General features: G+C 38.3%; 1 protein-coding gene across 1 annotated transcript in view; it reads right to left on the reverse strand.

Moving 5' to 3' along the window:
- ARFGEF3 (ARFGEF family member 3) overlaps positions 1 to 17462 on the reverse strand; it is a 94759-nt gene that overhangs the window by 53448 nt on the left and 23849 nt on the right. The window contains exon 5 of the mRNA XM_067294772.1: positions 1930 to 1998. Coding sequence (XP_067150873.1) covers positions 1930 to 1998 — 69 coding nt within the window. The remainder of the gene's footprint in view (positions 1 to 1929; positions 1999 to 17462) is intronic.

A 17462-nucleotide genomic window follows, 5' to 3' on the forward strand; every position in this document is an offset into this window, starting at 1 on the left:
TATCCAAAACCTAGCCAGGAGGTACCTGAAGAAGCAGGTATGTGCCTAGTGGGATTTGCAAAACAGGAGGAGCTAGGCATTCACTAAGGCAGAATTTTCTTAAGGACTGTGGGGAAAAACAGCTATACCTGCAAACATTCCCAGTGGAAACACACTTGCTCTATATTGTTATTGCTTATTCCAATTTCTTGAAGGAAATAAAAGTTTTATTTGTTTTGCTGGTGCATTTTGTCAATATTACTGTATCTGCATTGGGGGTCTTGCTCCTTTTAAAGAGATAGGACAACCTATCATTGCACTAACTGATGTTACTTTACTAGCAGAGATTTTTAAGAGCGAGCCTGGCCTTTTGGGAATCAAAGTGGTGCAACTACCAACAGCAGGATTTAATTCCTACTGTGAAACAAAACTGCCAATTTTAAGGATGCTTTAAATGAATAACAGGCATGTTGTTATCCATGTTCACAGACGGAACAGAAATTATGATTTCTGTCACAGTTTATGGCAGAAGAGGGTGGCTGGTTGACCACTTTTCCCCAGTTTTAGGTAGTGCTTTGAAAGACTGAAGTCTGAAGGGTTTAGAGCTATGCTTTTCCCAGGTTGTATTTTGTATGCCTCTTTGCCTATGGTACATAGAGAGGCACTAAGCTGGTTTCACCAACTTTTGCCTTCCATATTAGAAAGTCTGCTGAGTAAAACCACAGCAGGAGAAATTATCCATATTTTCTCCAGTTTCAGATTTAGCACAACCAAAAAACAGTGGTTTGCTCTAAATGCTAATACAGTTCATCCTTGCTGCAGCCTCTATTGATGGGGCTTATAAGGACCTCCAAAAAAGTCACCCACCATGAATTTGAGAGCCTCACATAGCACAAGAGGAAAAAAGTTCAAAGTTGTGCAGGACATCTGAAATGAATACCACTTTTCACCCTGCATACATTATACACAAACCATTTATGTTGCATTCCTGCCTTTTAAAGCCAGTTTCTTGGCAATCAATTAGAACAGTAGTCAACTAGTTTTGTTAGGTTTACTTTTATCCCCGCACCCCGTTTTCAGCTTGCAATGGCACAATACAAGGTCTATTTTATTCCTAAACTTAGAAAATACTGTAACTTCCTGGTAAAACTAGCTATATGCACATTATTTTTAAAAGAACATAATATACGTTGGGGGTAAAGGGATGGTGTATGAAAGGTCAATAGGATTTTTATACAACCTTTACATTGTTCCATAGGCATTAGCTCTCCCCTTTACCATGTTAACAATATAATCTCTCACCTGGATAAACAGCCCAGTAATTTGCAACACACTGTACTGAAGATATCACCTTTCTGCAAATGCTCACTTAATAGACCTGCCCTTAGCAGATATATTCTTCTACAGCAAAAGCTCCTTTAAAATCTAATTCAGGCTAAAATCTAATGGGAAAAAAGAGTGACGAATGGCACCAGGACGTCATCGTATATCTAGAGGTGTAATAAATCCTTTCCTTGGAAGCATTAGGAAAGAGATACACGTTAATAAGGCATATTATGGCCTACACACCTCTCTTGATGAAACTATGTCAGTTTTAGCATTGCACCAGGTAAGGAATCAACACAGTGCTATGTTATAAAGAACCCAAAGAGGACATTTTTCCTACTGTGAAAGGCAAAGTAAAATAAACATGAGGAGTAGTAAACATGCAACAGTACAGCATACAGTTGTCACTCAATTTCCAAAAGTGTGCCTTCCAATGTAAGCCATCAGCTCTGTCCAATTTACAGCTATTTCATCATACTAGACATGAGTAACAAAGTAGTATCAGTCCTTAAGAAAGTAATTGTGATTTGGAGTAGTTCAATTTCAGTATACGTATGGAAGACACACTCTAGCTAGTGGTGACACATTAAGTAACACAAGCAATGTTAGAATGGAGGCACTCACCTCAGCAATCTTCAACACTGAACTCCCATTCAGCTCAAATGTAGAGGTATATGTTATACAGAGCAAGACCTTGAACCAAAGAGAGGGAGGAAAGACATAAAATTTAAATTCCATCTGTTATTGCCTCAGCTTCCTTCCCCACCCATGTGCTTTAGCCACAGCTTCTTCCATTCTTAGAGCAGACATCAGATGCTTTCTAACATCACATGTTACTGGCATTAAGGAGATGGCACCGTCAAGGAGTGAGTTGCTTCCTCCTGAAAAGTTGTAACTGTTAGCCCCAAAAGTGCAACCCAATGGATTATTTATTGCTGTCTCTTACAACTGGTCAAGAAAAGAAAGACAGTCCAGAGACCAACTCTAGCCATGGATTTGGCAGCCAAAATCAATTCATATTTTATCCATGAGCTTTGCACAATTCATTATCAGTTCTTCCATTCCTTTCTATTAGCCTAACAAATGAAGGAGGAAAAAAATGCATAAAATACAAATTACTCCTCACATGACACAGGCACATACATATCATGTGAAACTAACCATGACTCACTGCTCAACATGGACTGAATTTCTAAGTCTAGGATGTTTCCAGTGTTTTACAGTCACTTGATAAAGAGCATCTAAAAACCAGTTCTTCAAACCCAATCCATGAGGGAAGGTTTGACCCATCTTGAACCCAGCAGTAGGAATAAGGACTAAAAGCTCTGCCCAATGTTTTACTTTGAAGAGAAGGGGAGTGAGAATGTGCTGTGATCTAAGGGTGGGTAGTGTGGACGGTGAGCAGGGTAGCGTGGTGACTGGTGCCATGGGGCAATACTGCCAGTGTCTGGAGATGTCCTCCCTCCAGCATCATGGTCCCCCCTTCTATGTCCTCCAGCCCCATGGGAGACTGACAGAGTCTGAGCTACTGTCCCCTCCACTTCAAAGAATAAAATTCTCCCAGTGTTGGAATTTATGCTTTGCCTGAAATAGCCTGAGTTTCTTGGGATAAGTGTACCAGGAAAATATCAAATCACACTAATAATAATGTATAGGTCCCTATAACTTCCTCAGCCCCCAGAACCTCCAGTTCTCTGCTTCACAAGGAAATCTGAGGCATCAGCTTAGTTGGTGTTACTGACTGTTAATCATTTCTCTTATTTAGTACAGGCTACTCAGTGGTACTAGGCTTTTATATTATGGGTAGGGTCCCTGATGGCTACTTATGCATGACACCCTGGGTAATCTCCTTAGCCTAGAAAGGAGAACAAATAAACAAGTCTGTCAGATCAGAAGCTGCAAATTAAACAAACAAACAAACGGTGAAGGGATGTATGTTTGGGAAGATTATTGCCCGCAGGTCTCTTTAAAGAATGATTTGTTCTGACCTTTTATTGTGTTGTGCAGTTTGCATATTACAGTGAAATGGTAAAAAATTATAATGTAACAACTTGAAGCAGCAGACTAGATCATGTCTCCCGTACCAGCTGGATCATCTTACTCGGTAGTGATCATTTCCAGAACTGTATTAGAGCCTTCATGAGGAAAAAAAGAAAAGCTGATTTGTGGGTTAAGAGAAACAGGCAATTCCTTAGTATAGTACTGCTTAGCATGCTGCAGCCAGTGAGCACTGATCATTACCATGGTGTCTGTTTCTGGGAGAATGACTCCTCTGCGCAGTTCTTTTGCTCCAGAGAGGGGGGGAAAAATCCATTACAGGGAAGCAAGCATTCAGTAACTGTAAGGGAGTTTGAACTCTCGGTACAAGAGAAGCTTTGGGCATTGGCTACTCGTTCTTACAGTACAGATGAAAGAGCCTGTCCATAGAAGAATATGTCACTTTGTGAAGGAAAAATATTTATATGCTTCTCCAGTATTTTGACAGTCAGTCTGAAAAGTTTCTATGCACTGAAATGCACTGCATCTTTACAAATGTTTTTCTCAGCAGAACTGCATTTCACTATAAGCTGTCACATCTTACTCCAAGGTTTTATGGTTGTTGCTTTTATTAAAAAAAAAAAAAAAAAAAAAAAAACACACACACACAAAAAGCAAAAAAAAACCCCACACACTTCAGTCAGGACTGTGATCCCATTCTTCAGGAAAATGGTTTTGGTGTAAGAGATATTCCCAGACAACCATTATGTAACGACAACTTTAAATTTGTCTTCATATTTTATCTTACAAAGGACTCTCAGTCCTTTGTAAACAGAAGCTGAGTAATTTGGATAAATGATAAAGGTAATGAGAATAGAAAAGGACAGGCTACTCTTCTGAAGAACATCAGTCCTGGACTATAATCTGATTTTTGGATATTTAGCATTTAGCATTAGAGCAAAGCAAAGTCTGAGTTTCTTCTTCATAGTTTCCTTTTTCTGTGAAATGCCAAAATGGATTTTCTCATCTTAAAGTGTTACAGAGCCTATCTCCCTATTACAAGGAAAGATACAAGTACTTGAGCACTAACTCCTGAACCTGTCAGAGAAGGAAATCCTTTTCTCATTTTAAATGATTAAGAGTGCTACAATTTGTGTTTCTTGATATAAACTCTGCAAATTTCTCTGGAATTTTGAATGCTGGGACATGGATGAATGCCAACAGAGAGGAAAAATGATACCTTTTCTCCTACCCACAGAACAAATCCTACAGAACAGCTGGGAAATAAACAGCTGGTTATAAAAAGCTCAGTAATCTCATTTGGTTAATAAGTATGTAAGTTAAGAGGGTTATTTTTACCTACTGCTCAGTCCATACCTGCAAAATTAAAACCTTGAAAAATGAGCAATTTTATTTGGCAAAGAGTGACTTCTAAGCTACCGCCAGCCTTGCATCCAACTATTGGGCCTGGCTACTAGGGAAGACTACTCTCATATTTTATTGACATTACTAATAGCTGTGAGAGCTCAGCACCTGGCTAAAAGAAAACAAACAAACAAAAAAGTATTTAAGGACAGACTCTGATTTGCATTCTACTTAACGCTGTTTTGTAAAACACAGGCATAGCATGAAACTCATGAACCCAGAGACAGACAACTATTATCACCTCCCCCTGATGAATATTGTGCTGTCATGCTAAAAGACAAGATGGACAGCCAGGCCCTTGACTAACCTAATTCAGCAGTTTGCACATCCTGATTTTCCCCACTGGGCAACGCTTGTTTGCTTCATGTGACTTTCTGCTCTCTTATACAATCTCTGCTTTGTATAGCTTGTTAATGCTTAACGTTTTCCACAGATCAAAAATTTGAAGCCATATACTATGGTACAGGGGAGTACACACCAGTATAGGCATTCTTATAAGGCCTTGCTTTCAAAGTGACAATCTCTATCTATTTTCCCCTCGCTTTGCAAATAAATAAAAAAACTCCTACCTTTACGGAACTGGAGCACAAGCAGTTAGCACATACACACAATCTTTTCTGTCACATGTACCAATAACCTGTTTGTAACAGGTGAATGACAGAAAAGTCTTGCATCATGTACAAGACAAAGGCAATAAGCAAGTGACAGTGAAAAATCTTACTTTGAAGCAACAGGGAAATTCAGCAAAAAGACTGCTAAGTTCTGACTGCTACTGTTTGTCTAAGAGGAGAGCAGGGAACCTGCTATCTACAGAAAGGACATATGCTCTGACCCAATCACATCACAAGTCATCAGTCAGACTCCCTGCATATTCTTGGCTTACTCCAACAGCCAAACAATGCAAGCTGACTTAAATCTCAGAGAAGGGGTGTGTGTGGGGGAGTCTCCCTTCACAAATCGTTTCTAAGACCAAAAAGATGGTCCTTGACCAATGCACAAGACTGCTCTCAGCTGTGCTTTTCATCAGGACTGCTGCAGAGTTCATTTACAGTTTTGGCCAGGTTCCAGACATTTTAACTCATGTGTCTCCACATTTATATAGAACAAACAGGGAGAAGGCAGCCTTCTCTCAGTCTTCTGTTTGAGATTACTGGATGAAAGGTGGGATAGAAAAACAAACTTAATCGTTTAAATCTATTAAAAACACTGAGTCTCTAGACAGTACAATTCATAGGCTGCTTAAGTACACAGCAACTCAAGCAGTCTATACTGGGGCTGGGGGGAGATATGTTTTTGGTAACCACTGATAGCAGAAGCAGGAAAAAAAAGTTACAAAGCAATTCCTAGTAACATCTTTGGTACAAAACACAATTGAAAATCAACTTTCCCCATGTGTTACTGTGATGAGATCTTCGTTGGTATGGAGTCTAAAACAAACTGGTTTCTTAAGGATGGACTTATATGACAGTAGAGATCGCTTCAAAGTCATACAACCTAATTGGCTTGTGCTATCTTGTACGCATGGATGAGATCAGATTTCCATAAATGACTTATCCATAATGAAAACATTTATTTTAGTTACTGGTGAAACTCTGCCTATCATGGAACAAAAAATACGATTTTTACTCCCTGGAGTCCTAGGATACCAATAGTAGTATAAGACTGCATGCACAGATACTTTCCACAGTGAGCAAAATGAAAAAAAAAAATTTTTTTTTGATAATATACTGTAAGTCAGTTGACATCAAACGATTGCACGGTATTTGAACTTCAATGGAATTTAATTGACATTACAATGCCTACCCCATAATTTAAAAAACTCTGTCAATGAGAGAACCTTTCTAGGTTATAAGAGTGCTATGTGTTGTCAGCCAAGTGCTTAGTACCTATTTGAAGTAAAAGGCCATTCACATATTGAAGAGCTTATGGTGGGGTCACATCAGATAAACATGGTATTTAAGAAAGTAAGTAGTATTCCCCCCAAACTGAGAAGGAGGGATAAGGTATAATACTTTTAAAAGCAATTGTGATCTATAATCACCTGAGGATGCTTCAGAATTTCAGTGCATTTAAATGCCCAAGTCCAACATCCATACACTACTGCCATTCCGCATCTAGTCCAGCACTCAGAGTCCCATTGGCAAAATCCTATGAGCATCTGTTTTTCTCCTAGTTGGGATGCACACAGCCACTTCAGTTCTGAGAGTGCTTAGTGACTTATTTTACTTGTGGGCTAGTACACTTGTGGGATGTGTGCTCAGATGACCCCTCTCAAATTCCCCCTCCTTGTTCCCCAGAAAAAAAGAAAACACAGCCAGGAGGGACAGCAGGACTACCCTTAAAGCAAGCATTCAGTGTTTCTGCAAAATAATTTGAACAGGAGATGTTCTCACAGTTAGCAGAATACCTAGTAACCTGGTGATACTGCATCCCTTGGCCTAAAAAGGAAAAAAAAGGACAAAACAAATGAAGTGAATTAATGAACTTAGATATATTGCACCATCGTGTATCATTGTACAAAGCACAGAAGATTTTAATTATGGGGAGAAAGGAGACAGTGTCTCCTATGAATCAGTGAACCCAAAAAGGCCTTGCTATCACAGGCAACTGGTGCTCAGCATTATGAATGCACCAGAGCTTCAAACAAAAGAATCGTATCTGGTATGGAAGAATCTCACAAATTATCAGTGGTGACGTGCTGAACGTTCCCAGAAGATCATACTCATTAATTCACCAGACTAAAACAGAACTACTGCTGAACACTATTTATGGTGGTATGAAACCAAGCGAAACTTCTGCTTATGTAGTACAGTTGTAGGAGGGAAAGAAATGATTTAAGGCAGTTGCTTAATAGATATTTAACAGATTTGCTCAATGGCTCTGGCAGTGGCTTTTGTCTTTAGAATAATAATAATACTTAAAAGCAGGGAAGATTAAAAAACACTGTCCAGCAAAGCTGGGATCAAGTTTCTCACCTCACAGATCACAGCATATTTGGGCATATCACATTACTCTATGAATTAGAAGACAGTTAAACTATAAGCAGAACAAAACTGAAACAGAAGAAATACAAAATTTAAAAAGAAAAAAAACAATATAAAGTGTAAAAAACATTAAAGCTCTAATGTTCCTTTTCTTGTTAAGGAAGAATATTACTTTAAAGAGATATTCATATAAATCAGTCATGAAATAAAGTGCTATTCAGTTTGTTCAGGGTGCTTGGAACCTCCCCTAAAACTGGAGCAGAGAGCATTAATAATAATGTGTGAGGTAAAGAAAGGAAAATGCAAAGAAGAGAAAGACTATCACCATAAAAAATTTTAATTAGGAGAGCAGTAAAACCCAACAGAAAGAAAATTACAGAAAAAAACTTTAAGTGGAGAATCTTTAACAAACAAACAAACAAACAAACCTCAAAACACCCCAAAAAACTACTTAATGAACATATGAAAGAAAAAAAGAGAGGGTTTTTTTGTTTGTTTAAGGCAACCATTTCAGATACAGGTAAGCATAAGCAACTGGTTTTTCCTCATTGTTTCCATGGCACAAATTATGTTGGTTTAAAAAAGTGACAAGATAATAGAGAAGAAAAGAAATTATAAGAGAGGGAAAAGGCCAAGTAAAGAAGGAAATTAGTGCCCACCCATTCATAGAGACTAACACAGGCTGCATGTGTTCATGATATGAATTTTGCTATTTTTGACACATGCTGAAGCTTTCCCTTCTGTATTAGTTTGTTCAATCACTCAGCAAATTATACCAAGATTCCTAAGTGTTGCTCAGCTAACAAAAAGAAATATATCAAAGCTCCTCTTTCTCCACTGCAGCCCCCTCCCTTTGAACTAGCTTCTCAAATGAAAATAAAGTTACATGCATCCACTGTCAAAATGATCAGAAAGGAAAATGACACACAGATCTGTAAGTAGAAGCAGAGCTGACATGGAAACAAGAGCCAGTGTATTCCCTCACCCTCCCTCCAACAATCCTTTTGTCTCCAGGGAAGGCCAAATGCCCAGTTTGTCCCCATGCTCCCAGCCCTCTGTATCTGTCTTCCTCAGCTCCCTTAAGCCTGCTCTACCCCTCTGCAGCATCTATTGCCATCTAGCTGGGAAAAGGGATCCTGGATACTGAAAGGAAAGTGGCTGGTACTGGAGAGTCCGCAGATGCTTTGCTTGAAATGGTTCTCTGGGGTCCTGGGAGAAAACAACTACATTTAGAATTACTCTCCAAGATGTCAACAGATTATCTGAACTATAAAATCTATAAACATCTCAAAAGTGTATCCCCAAATCATAAGTCATGTTACTATCAGACATACAGAGATAACATGTTCATTATCTGGCTTAGGAGAAAAAGTAACATTGTTAAAACAAGCACTTATTACTGCTCAGTATTTTATTCTTTAGTTTCTCAGTTAGAGATAACACACACAGAAATTCTTATAGATAAAATGCGCTTTAAGAAGTGTTTAAAACACAGGTCATTTTTGAGAGATACAGCTTTTCAGTACTTTATCTCTGGATACAAAATGCTGCCATTTACTCTTGACATGTGAATTTGTTGGGTAGAGGAGAGGGAAGGGAACTTCCTTACTCTCAAATACACACAAGGTTGCACCAAAAGTACATTAAGGAAACTTCTTGTGTAGCAACATACTTTTGGACAACCAAATTAAGACTACCTTTTCAAGTCACCAGTTTAATTGGCAAGAAGATAGACTGGAGATGATCTAAGAAACTGTGTCCCACAGGCTGTCCAGCTGGAGCATTTCAGCCTGCCCCTGGCTATCTCCTGACCTGCATCCAGAAAACTGACACAAAGTTCCCAGTTTTTTTGCCCTCTGTGAGGGGGGCACGTGAGGAGTCCCAGAGAAGAGCACCTCCATGAGATGGCATCAGCACAGCTCATTTGGGCAAGAGCTCACTCCTCAGCTGCCCCAGCACAGGGGTGCCCAGGCCCAAGCTATGATAATGGCTACAGTGGCAGCGGCCCTCACCCAGGAGCCTCTGTCCCTTGAGAAGCTCATCAGCAGAGAAGGACTAAGCTGTGTGCGTGTGGTCTATGGCACATCTGCAGTGCAGGTACTGCATAAAAGCTATGGGAAGTGACCCTTCCCTGCCACTGTACTGAGTTACATGGCCCACTTGGCTGGCCTAACTTGGCACTGTTGCCACCAGTAAGAAATAATGTCTTGCAGCAGGGAAAAGATGAAATGAGGTTTTATGAAAGTTAAAGAGTTTTTATATCTGTTTTTGTCCCCATACAATGTCTTTCCAGTTTAATTTCTTAATCATTAAGTGATCTCCAGGTTCCTGGTATATGTCTATGACTAAAGAAAATGCATAAGAACACCTGCTTCCCCTTCACACCAGGCAGGCATTACATTACATTTCTCAGAGCCAGCAACTTGCCACTTTCGATATGGCATATGAAAATCTGGAGGTACAGCCCCATGACTCATTGCTTGCACATGCTGCACAGCACAGAACAGCTCACAGATAAGAGTCCTGCATTGCTCTAGTTTCTTCATTTCTCTTTTTTGAGCTAGAGTTTTTCTGCATGAAAATTTGCACTGTTACAAGAACAATGCTGGTTGTGAGCACTCAAAAATAACAACAGAAAAACTCTACACGAACATAAAAATCTGGGTAGTATTACCTCTATCTCTGAGCACATATACTATAATGTAATATTTGATCACAGTGGATTAAGAGCAATGAAAAAAAAAAAAAAGTCCTCACAGACCATTCGTTCATCAGAAAGAAACCCACTGCTGAGTTAGCCTGGAGCAAAGAACATTTCTCTCATTGAGGCTAGAGACTGCAAGAGCAATGACTCTAAAGGACCAAGGACAGGAATCCCACCCTCTTACTTGTCCCACAATTCCCAGGGTAGATCATTCCTCTAATTCCTGCTTTTTTTTCCTGATCCCAATGATTTTGATTATACTACACAAAGTGGAACAGTTCCAACACTAGACAGAATTAGCATGTTCTCCAACCTAAAACAGCTTTATAATCTCACAGATGAGGCAATTTCGGGAAAGCTAAAAGTTGTGGGTAAGAATTTCTTCAGGCAAGGGAGAAATAAGCTTACTTTTTAACAGCTGCAAATGTTTTAAAAGACAGGACCAACTCCCTGTTCAGATTTTTTTTTTTTTTTCAGTTCCAGAAAGTGGCTGGCTTTCGGAGATATCAAACTGATTATTTTAGGCAGCTCCCATCCAGGCTGTTACCACGTTCATTCTTTTGTACCCATTCCAGGGAGGAAGCTCAGGTATTTAATTCAAGACTGTGGATTCTGCTATGATAGCCAGGCACCTAAGAAACAGGCACTGTAATACCAAGCTTATTTGGGGAGTTTCCTTCTGATTACGTAGGAATATCACAGTCTTAGTTATGGGAACCAGACATATATCATGGTCCTAATTGATTTAGGAAAGGATGTCCTTATCTTGAAGCACACAAGGTGACTCAATCCACTGGAATTAACCTGGTTAAAGCTACATACACAAATAAAATGGCCTAGTCTCCAATTCAAGACAAATGCTTCCATTTAAGAACCTGCAAAAAAAAAGATAAAAGTAAACTCAAGAATCTGGATTTGTAGTTGGCCTACATTGCAACAATTAAACTTACTGAAAGGTCAAGCTGAGGAGCCATTAAGAACTCTAGATAGCATTCCTAGGTAGGACTGATCTCAGAAAAGAATGCTATTTGCATTACGTTGTGCAAGTCTTTACAGACTCTCCTCTTTGAGAGTGCAAATACATCTCTGAATTACAGACCGGTTAGAAATCATTTATTACTTATCACAGATCATATCAGGCACCATCATTACAAGATAAAATGAATACATTCAAGTGAAACTTTCATCTACAAATTCAGAGCTTTTTTCTATTAAATATTCACCATTAGTATGAATTTTAAACCAATTCTGCATTAAAGCATGCAAATAAGGCTGAATATTGAATTTTTATATATTACTTTATTTGAAACAGGTCCTTCTCTGTTAAGAAAGAGACTTGCTCTTGCTGGAATGCACTTAATGTTGCAAGTGACTTTGGGAAAAGTCTGCAATAATGAATTGCACTAAAGGAAAAATTGAGCAATCTCTTTTTCATAACTGATCTTCAATGCAAGAAGGATAATTCCTCTTTCCAAAATACAAGTGGCCCATCCATGTGTTTCTGTATTACATTCTATTTACATCTGGAATTGAGGATTGGTTTTGTTTTGGCTTTTTCCTTAAAATATAATATTTCTATGTTGAGAGGAAAAAGTGATTATCCCAAAATTATATATTAATTAAAATGTGTATATTAACAGCAAATGTCAGTAATTGCATTGCTGATCCTCATCTTGCTAACTGGGACTTTCTCACAGCTCCTCTCTTCTCTATCTCTGCCTATCAGTTACATTTTTACTGTTGCACAAATGAATTCTTATTTCTGATGGGCAGTGAAATCACTCTTTTTACTGCTGTAATAAAACTGTTATAGATTCTGTATCTCAAAGAGGCATCATAGAGAATAACATAGTTTACAAATACTTTTAAATCCAAGTTGTTTCAATCCAACCTCCTCTTCATTTTTATTTTACGGTTCAAGGCAAAGCAAAACAGCTGCAAGGACATCCTATTAAGCGTAAGCAAGTTGTATGTGTTAGGAAGACACACTTCATAAACGCTAACCTTAAAACAATGGGAAGATGCACACTTGCAAGAGTTTATTATGTTGACCAGCTCATTTACCAATATATAAGAAGGTGCAGAATTTAATCTTCCACAGAGGCTGAGATTTTACAGCTGTATTCTGTCAAAATTTCAGATTAAACAGTTTAGATTGTGTATTTGAAAAATAGTTATAATTTGTTCGCTGCCATAGAGGACAAAACCAAAAAAAAATTTGACTAGTCCCTCATCAAACCCTCCAAGTCTTGAAAAACAACTGTTTTAAAGAAAATAATTTAAAAAAAAGTCTTCTTATTTAACAGTGACAAAGTTCCTGCCAAGTTTGCTGAAAAAGCTAACAGTAAGTTTTGCTCCACTGCTCAAACACAATCCACCTCAGTTCAACATTGCATTAGACCAGGACAACCTCCCTGAATCTGTAACCACATGTTTGGATTTAACCAAAAATAGGTCAGCTATGATTGTTAAAACAATAAAACAACAACAAAAAAAACCCTAAGAAAAAAAAAAGAATGACTCCAAACTTCTTACTACTTCTTATGCATCTTCAACAGGGATCTTCTCAAGGACTAATTTGACTGCACTATCAGGGCTTTGTCAATGAAATTAGTCATTACAGATAAAAGACTAATGAAAAAGGACTAGAAGATAGCTCTTGTCATTCAAAGTTTCACACAGCATTTTTTTAGAGCATTATGATAGCAATCTTAGGACAGTTATGAATACCTGACCTAAAGACAGTATCTCATAGGCAGAGTTATTGGCTCCATTCTGCCTGTCATTACAGAAGCCAATTTTTACCACAGAGCTCTAATTCATACTTTATTTCTTATATGGATATAGCCAGAATGAAAACTGAAATCACAAAAAAGGCTGCCTGGTATTATTGCTGGAGAGTTCCCAAATGCTGTATTAATGGATCAGTGAAGAGATACAGACAAAAGATTTCCTTAACATACCGGATTTAGTAAGGGTTCATTAAACTTCATTCACAGATAAATAGAGTTCCAGCTGACTCCTCACTGAAAGCCTACAGAACAGAGCAGGAAAATTTATGCCCATCAGGAAGCAGTACACCTAATCTAACAAACTCAAGTGGCAGTCTCTGGGAATAAATTAACCTTTTCTAAATGAAACAGCTGGTCACCATGGGCAACAAGCAAATATGGGGATTAGTAGAGTCTTTTCTTTCTCAAATCACTTTGGAAGAATATCTTTTCACTCCAGACAAAACTCAAACCTGTTTCAAAATACAGCACAGTAGAGCAGCCAAATACCATGTAAATAAATCTTCTCAGAGACTATGAGAAAAAAAGGCAGAAAGCCCCACTGACAGAATTGTAAAACATATTCCTATCATATGCCCAGCATATCATAACACTATTAATTAAAATAGTGAAATAAAGACCAAATATTAAAAAGCTCACCAAACAAGACAACTGAGTTTCCTTCAGAAATGGTCATTATTCTCATTTTGCTTGGAAATGTCTGTCTCTAACTTTAAATTTCCATTTCACCTTCTGTTTCTGTGTATCTAACTTCCCACCGAAGTTCTTGGAAAATCTGGGCACACACTGAACTGACATGCATCGGATTACGTGACATGATTTTGTCTGTAACTAAAGAGAACAAAAGGATACAGGAGAAAGGCAAATTGTAAATGCTAATTATGCCTTTCTAATAAAGGGTGGTTTACTGTCAATGACAGTTACATTCATTAGTGTATCCAGCTTATCTGAAGAGCTGATTTCTGAGTGAGGACTCATCTACTAATTTGAGATTGCTCATTAAACTCATTTTTTATTTGTGTTATTTGAGAATAATGCTACCACAGACAGATAAAAAGACAGAAAGAGGTACTGCATTATTAAGAAGGCTGTCAATTTATAAATGAAAGTCACCATAACATTGGTAAGAAGAGAAGAAAAAAAAAGAAAAAAAAAAGTCCTTGCAATTTTGGATTCTTTCCACCCTACCCACTTCCTTCATATTTGGTTTCACTTGCTTTGGCACCAGAGCTATGTTCAAAGCTAAATTCTAGTTCCTCCAGGAAAGACAGTCAGGGTTGCAGTTTAGAAATTACCAAAATCAAAGAGAGAAAACAAAATGCTTAGTTATAGGTGAGCTTCCTTTCCCACTCCTGATCCGACCGTATCTGATAGTGCTTTTGTCAACACCGTATGTGCTCTTGCAAGCAAAGAGGTCTGATTACATGAAGCAAAAAAATTTCAGCCATTTTAAAAGTATCTGAAGCAAGAATTTAAAAGCATCAGATCAGGAAAGGAATCAAAAAACTAAAGAAAACCCACCCCAAAACAAAACCAAACCCATAATGATCATCTTCAACCAATGAAGAGCTTGTCCAGTATCCCTGTCTGCTTCAGGCTATCCATCTGTTTGCTCTTTTTGCCAACAAAAAAGTCCCTACTCCACAGCACAAGATACACCTTTGCTTTACACTCAATTTTAACTTGATCCCATGTCACACAAAAAAATTCTGTGTAGATTTAAGTTAAATGCTGAATGAAGCTCCCCCCCCCCCTTTACTTTTTCTATAAATCTGCAGCTGTATAAATAGAGCATTGGGTCATTTTAGTGCATCACTGATAAAATATGGAATTTGATTAGTGATCAATATATCGCTTCCTTCCCAATTTAAATGGATATTGTGATGTAAGTGTACAAATAGAAATATTTAGATTATTCCATTTGAAACTGCAATTAAGCTACTGATGTATTATAGGGAGATCAACAAGTCACTGAATGATTGTGTGATTTTCCATTCCCTTGATGCAGCCAGCTGAGCATAAAAGCACAAACTGATATTACATATATTAGAAGGCTTTTCAGCGTGATAAAGTATCATGGCAACAGCAAGGTAAATGCTAAGGTGGCCTTGCATCAGATACGCTGCTCCCTCTGCTTACAGTTTCTGGATTACGTGGTTTCTCAGTATCCTTTTACATGAGTAAAAGCACCTAAGTAACCCCAGTTTAGGCTCCAATGTGAAAATACTAACAAATCTCTGTCATGAAATGTATTAGAGGTACAGAGATCACATAGCTGGCATTAAGATATTCTGAAGAAATACTAAAATAGTAATTAAATAACATGCAAATCTGAGTATAAAATTTATTAAAGAAAAGGCGCTGCAGTGTATATGTGGGAAATCAAATGCAGCTAGTACACTTGTGTTTGTGGGTAGGTGCTCATTCATGTCACAGAGAATTCATAGGCTTTTTCACTTCCTCATAGGCTTTTTCCACTTCCTCACTGGAAAGATCAGAGTCTCCACTCAGGCAACCAACTGCTGTTCACATAAGAATTACCCAGTGCTTTGTAACACTGACATCATGGGGTCTCTTGCAGAAAGATAAACAAGGACTTCAGCATATCACTTCTCTGGAAGCGTAAGTGGGACATTTAAGTTTACAGAAAGGGTAAGAGGTACCTCACCTATCGCAGAGGACAGAGATATTTTGAGAGATGAAGGCTTTGAGTTCCTCTTGACAGCTGGATTTGGGCAGCACAAAGCTTCTCTGGCTGTCCAGGATGCATTCCAGCACCAGCCTCAGCCCTAGCGCTTAAGTCTGAACATGAAAGTGCTGTTTTTGTGATCCTCCAGTCTGGAAATCTAAGGAGTATGCCATGGCTCTTGCCCTTAAAAATAAGAAGTATTAGGTACCTGGCCACTTTCACAAAAGTGGCCCCAACTGCTCCGTTTCTTCAGTGAAGTGCCAAAAGAGATCCAGCTAGCACTCCTCTCCATTCATTTACAGCAACTGTTGCAGTACTTGTACTCCATTTCTGTCTAACGTTGCCCCTTTATAATATTTGACTGTTTCCGAAAGCACATCAAACAATGCAACTAGCTGTACTCATGTCTTACTCCCTCATTCCTTCTTTCAATACTAATCCCAGCTTGCAGTCACCTGAATGTAAAAAGCTTTGCCCTCAGCTAATCAAATCTCTTCACACTCACATCTGCAATACAGGTGGATGACAAAGAACCACTAAAATAAACATTCAAACCATTTGCTTTGAATAAATTGTGAAGTGTGAACTTCTGGTAGACGCTTGCTGGAATTTCTCGTAGATGCTTGTTGGGAACAACAGGAGATATTTTGGATAGGATTTTCAAAAAAGCATGTAACTGATTTAGGAGCTTACGTGCCAGCAACTCTCAGTGAAGACTGTACTCCTGCACCCTCTGTTTTTCACACCTATTTTGCATAACTAAAAGCTTTTGTGGAACCTTTGATAACTTCATTCCTAACACCTGCGAGATTGGTGCAACTGTGCAGCAGTACCATTGCTGATACAGTTCGCACAAATTTGCTAACACTCAGGAATGTCTAATATCTGTATTGGATAAAGATGTATTTAACCTCCTCTGGATGGAATAACCAAATCTAGTTCACAATCGTATGCTGCCTTGAGGCCACACTTTTGCAGACACAGGGAAGTGAATGCACTGCTGAGCTGCTTGAAAACCCCCCAGAGGCTTTAACACCACTCAGCCAGACTCAAGTTATCTGCAACATTTTCAAGTGTTGCAATCGCATCTGTAACCTTCAGGTTACAATGTAAGAAGATCCCTGCTTTAATGGGTTTTTAGGCAAGGCTCAGATTTAATGCCTCTTGAGTTTTAACTGCCCTGTTTATGATGTGTTTTGGTTCTCTGACCAGCTTCAAATATTCAAATCAAAATAGAAGTTTTGCATGTTCTCAGAATGTAAAGATAAAGCCTGAATTCTATCCTACGCCAAAAGAATGGCAAACATTCTTTTAACCAGAACCTTAAAAAAGCATTTCTAAATCAAAGTTTTACTCAGTGCATTGACAAGAATGTTCCCTTTACATTTTGCCCTAAATTGGAGTTGAACTGAACATGTTAAAAAAATCTAGTATAAGTCAAATTTTAGTTTTGGGGTTCACTTTTATGCTTTTTTTATTTCCTACATATCAAAACAACTAAAGATAAGATGTTCACTGATAATCCTGGTGAAATATAGCACTCATTTTCTTCTTGGACAGTGTCGGGACCAATTTGTTACAAATGC

The sequence above is a fragment of the Apteryx mantelli genome, chromosome 3 (genome assembly GCF_036417845.1).
Source record: "Apteryx mantelli isolate bAptMan1 chromosome 3, bAptMan1.hap1, whole genome shotgun sequence".
NCBI lineage: Eukaryota > Metazoa > Chordata > Aves > Apterygiformes > Apterygidae > Apteryx > Apteryx mantelli.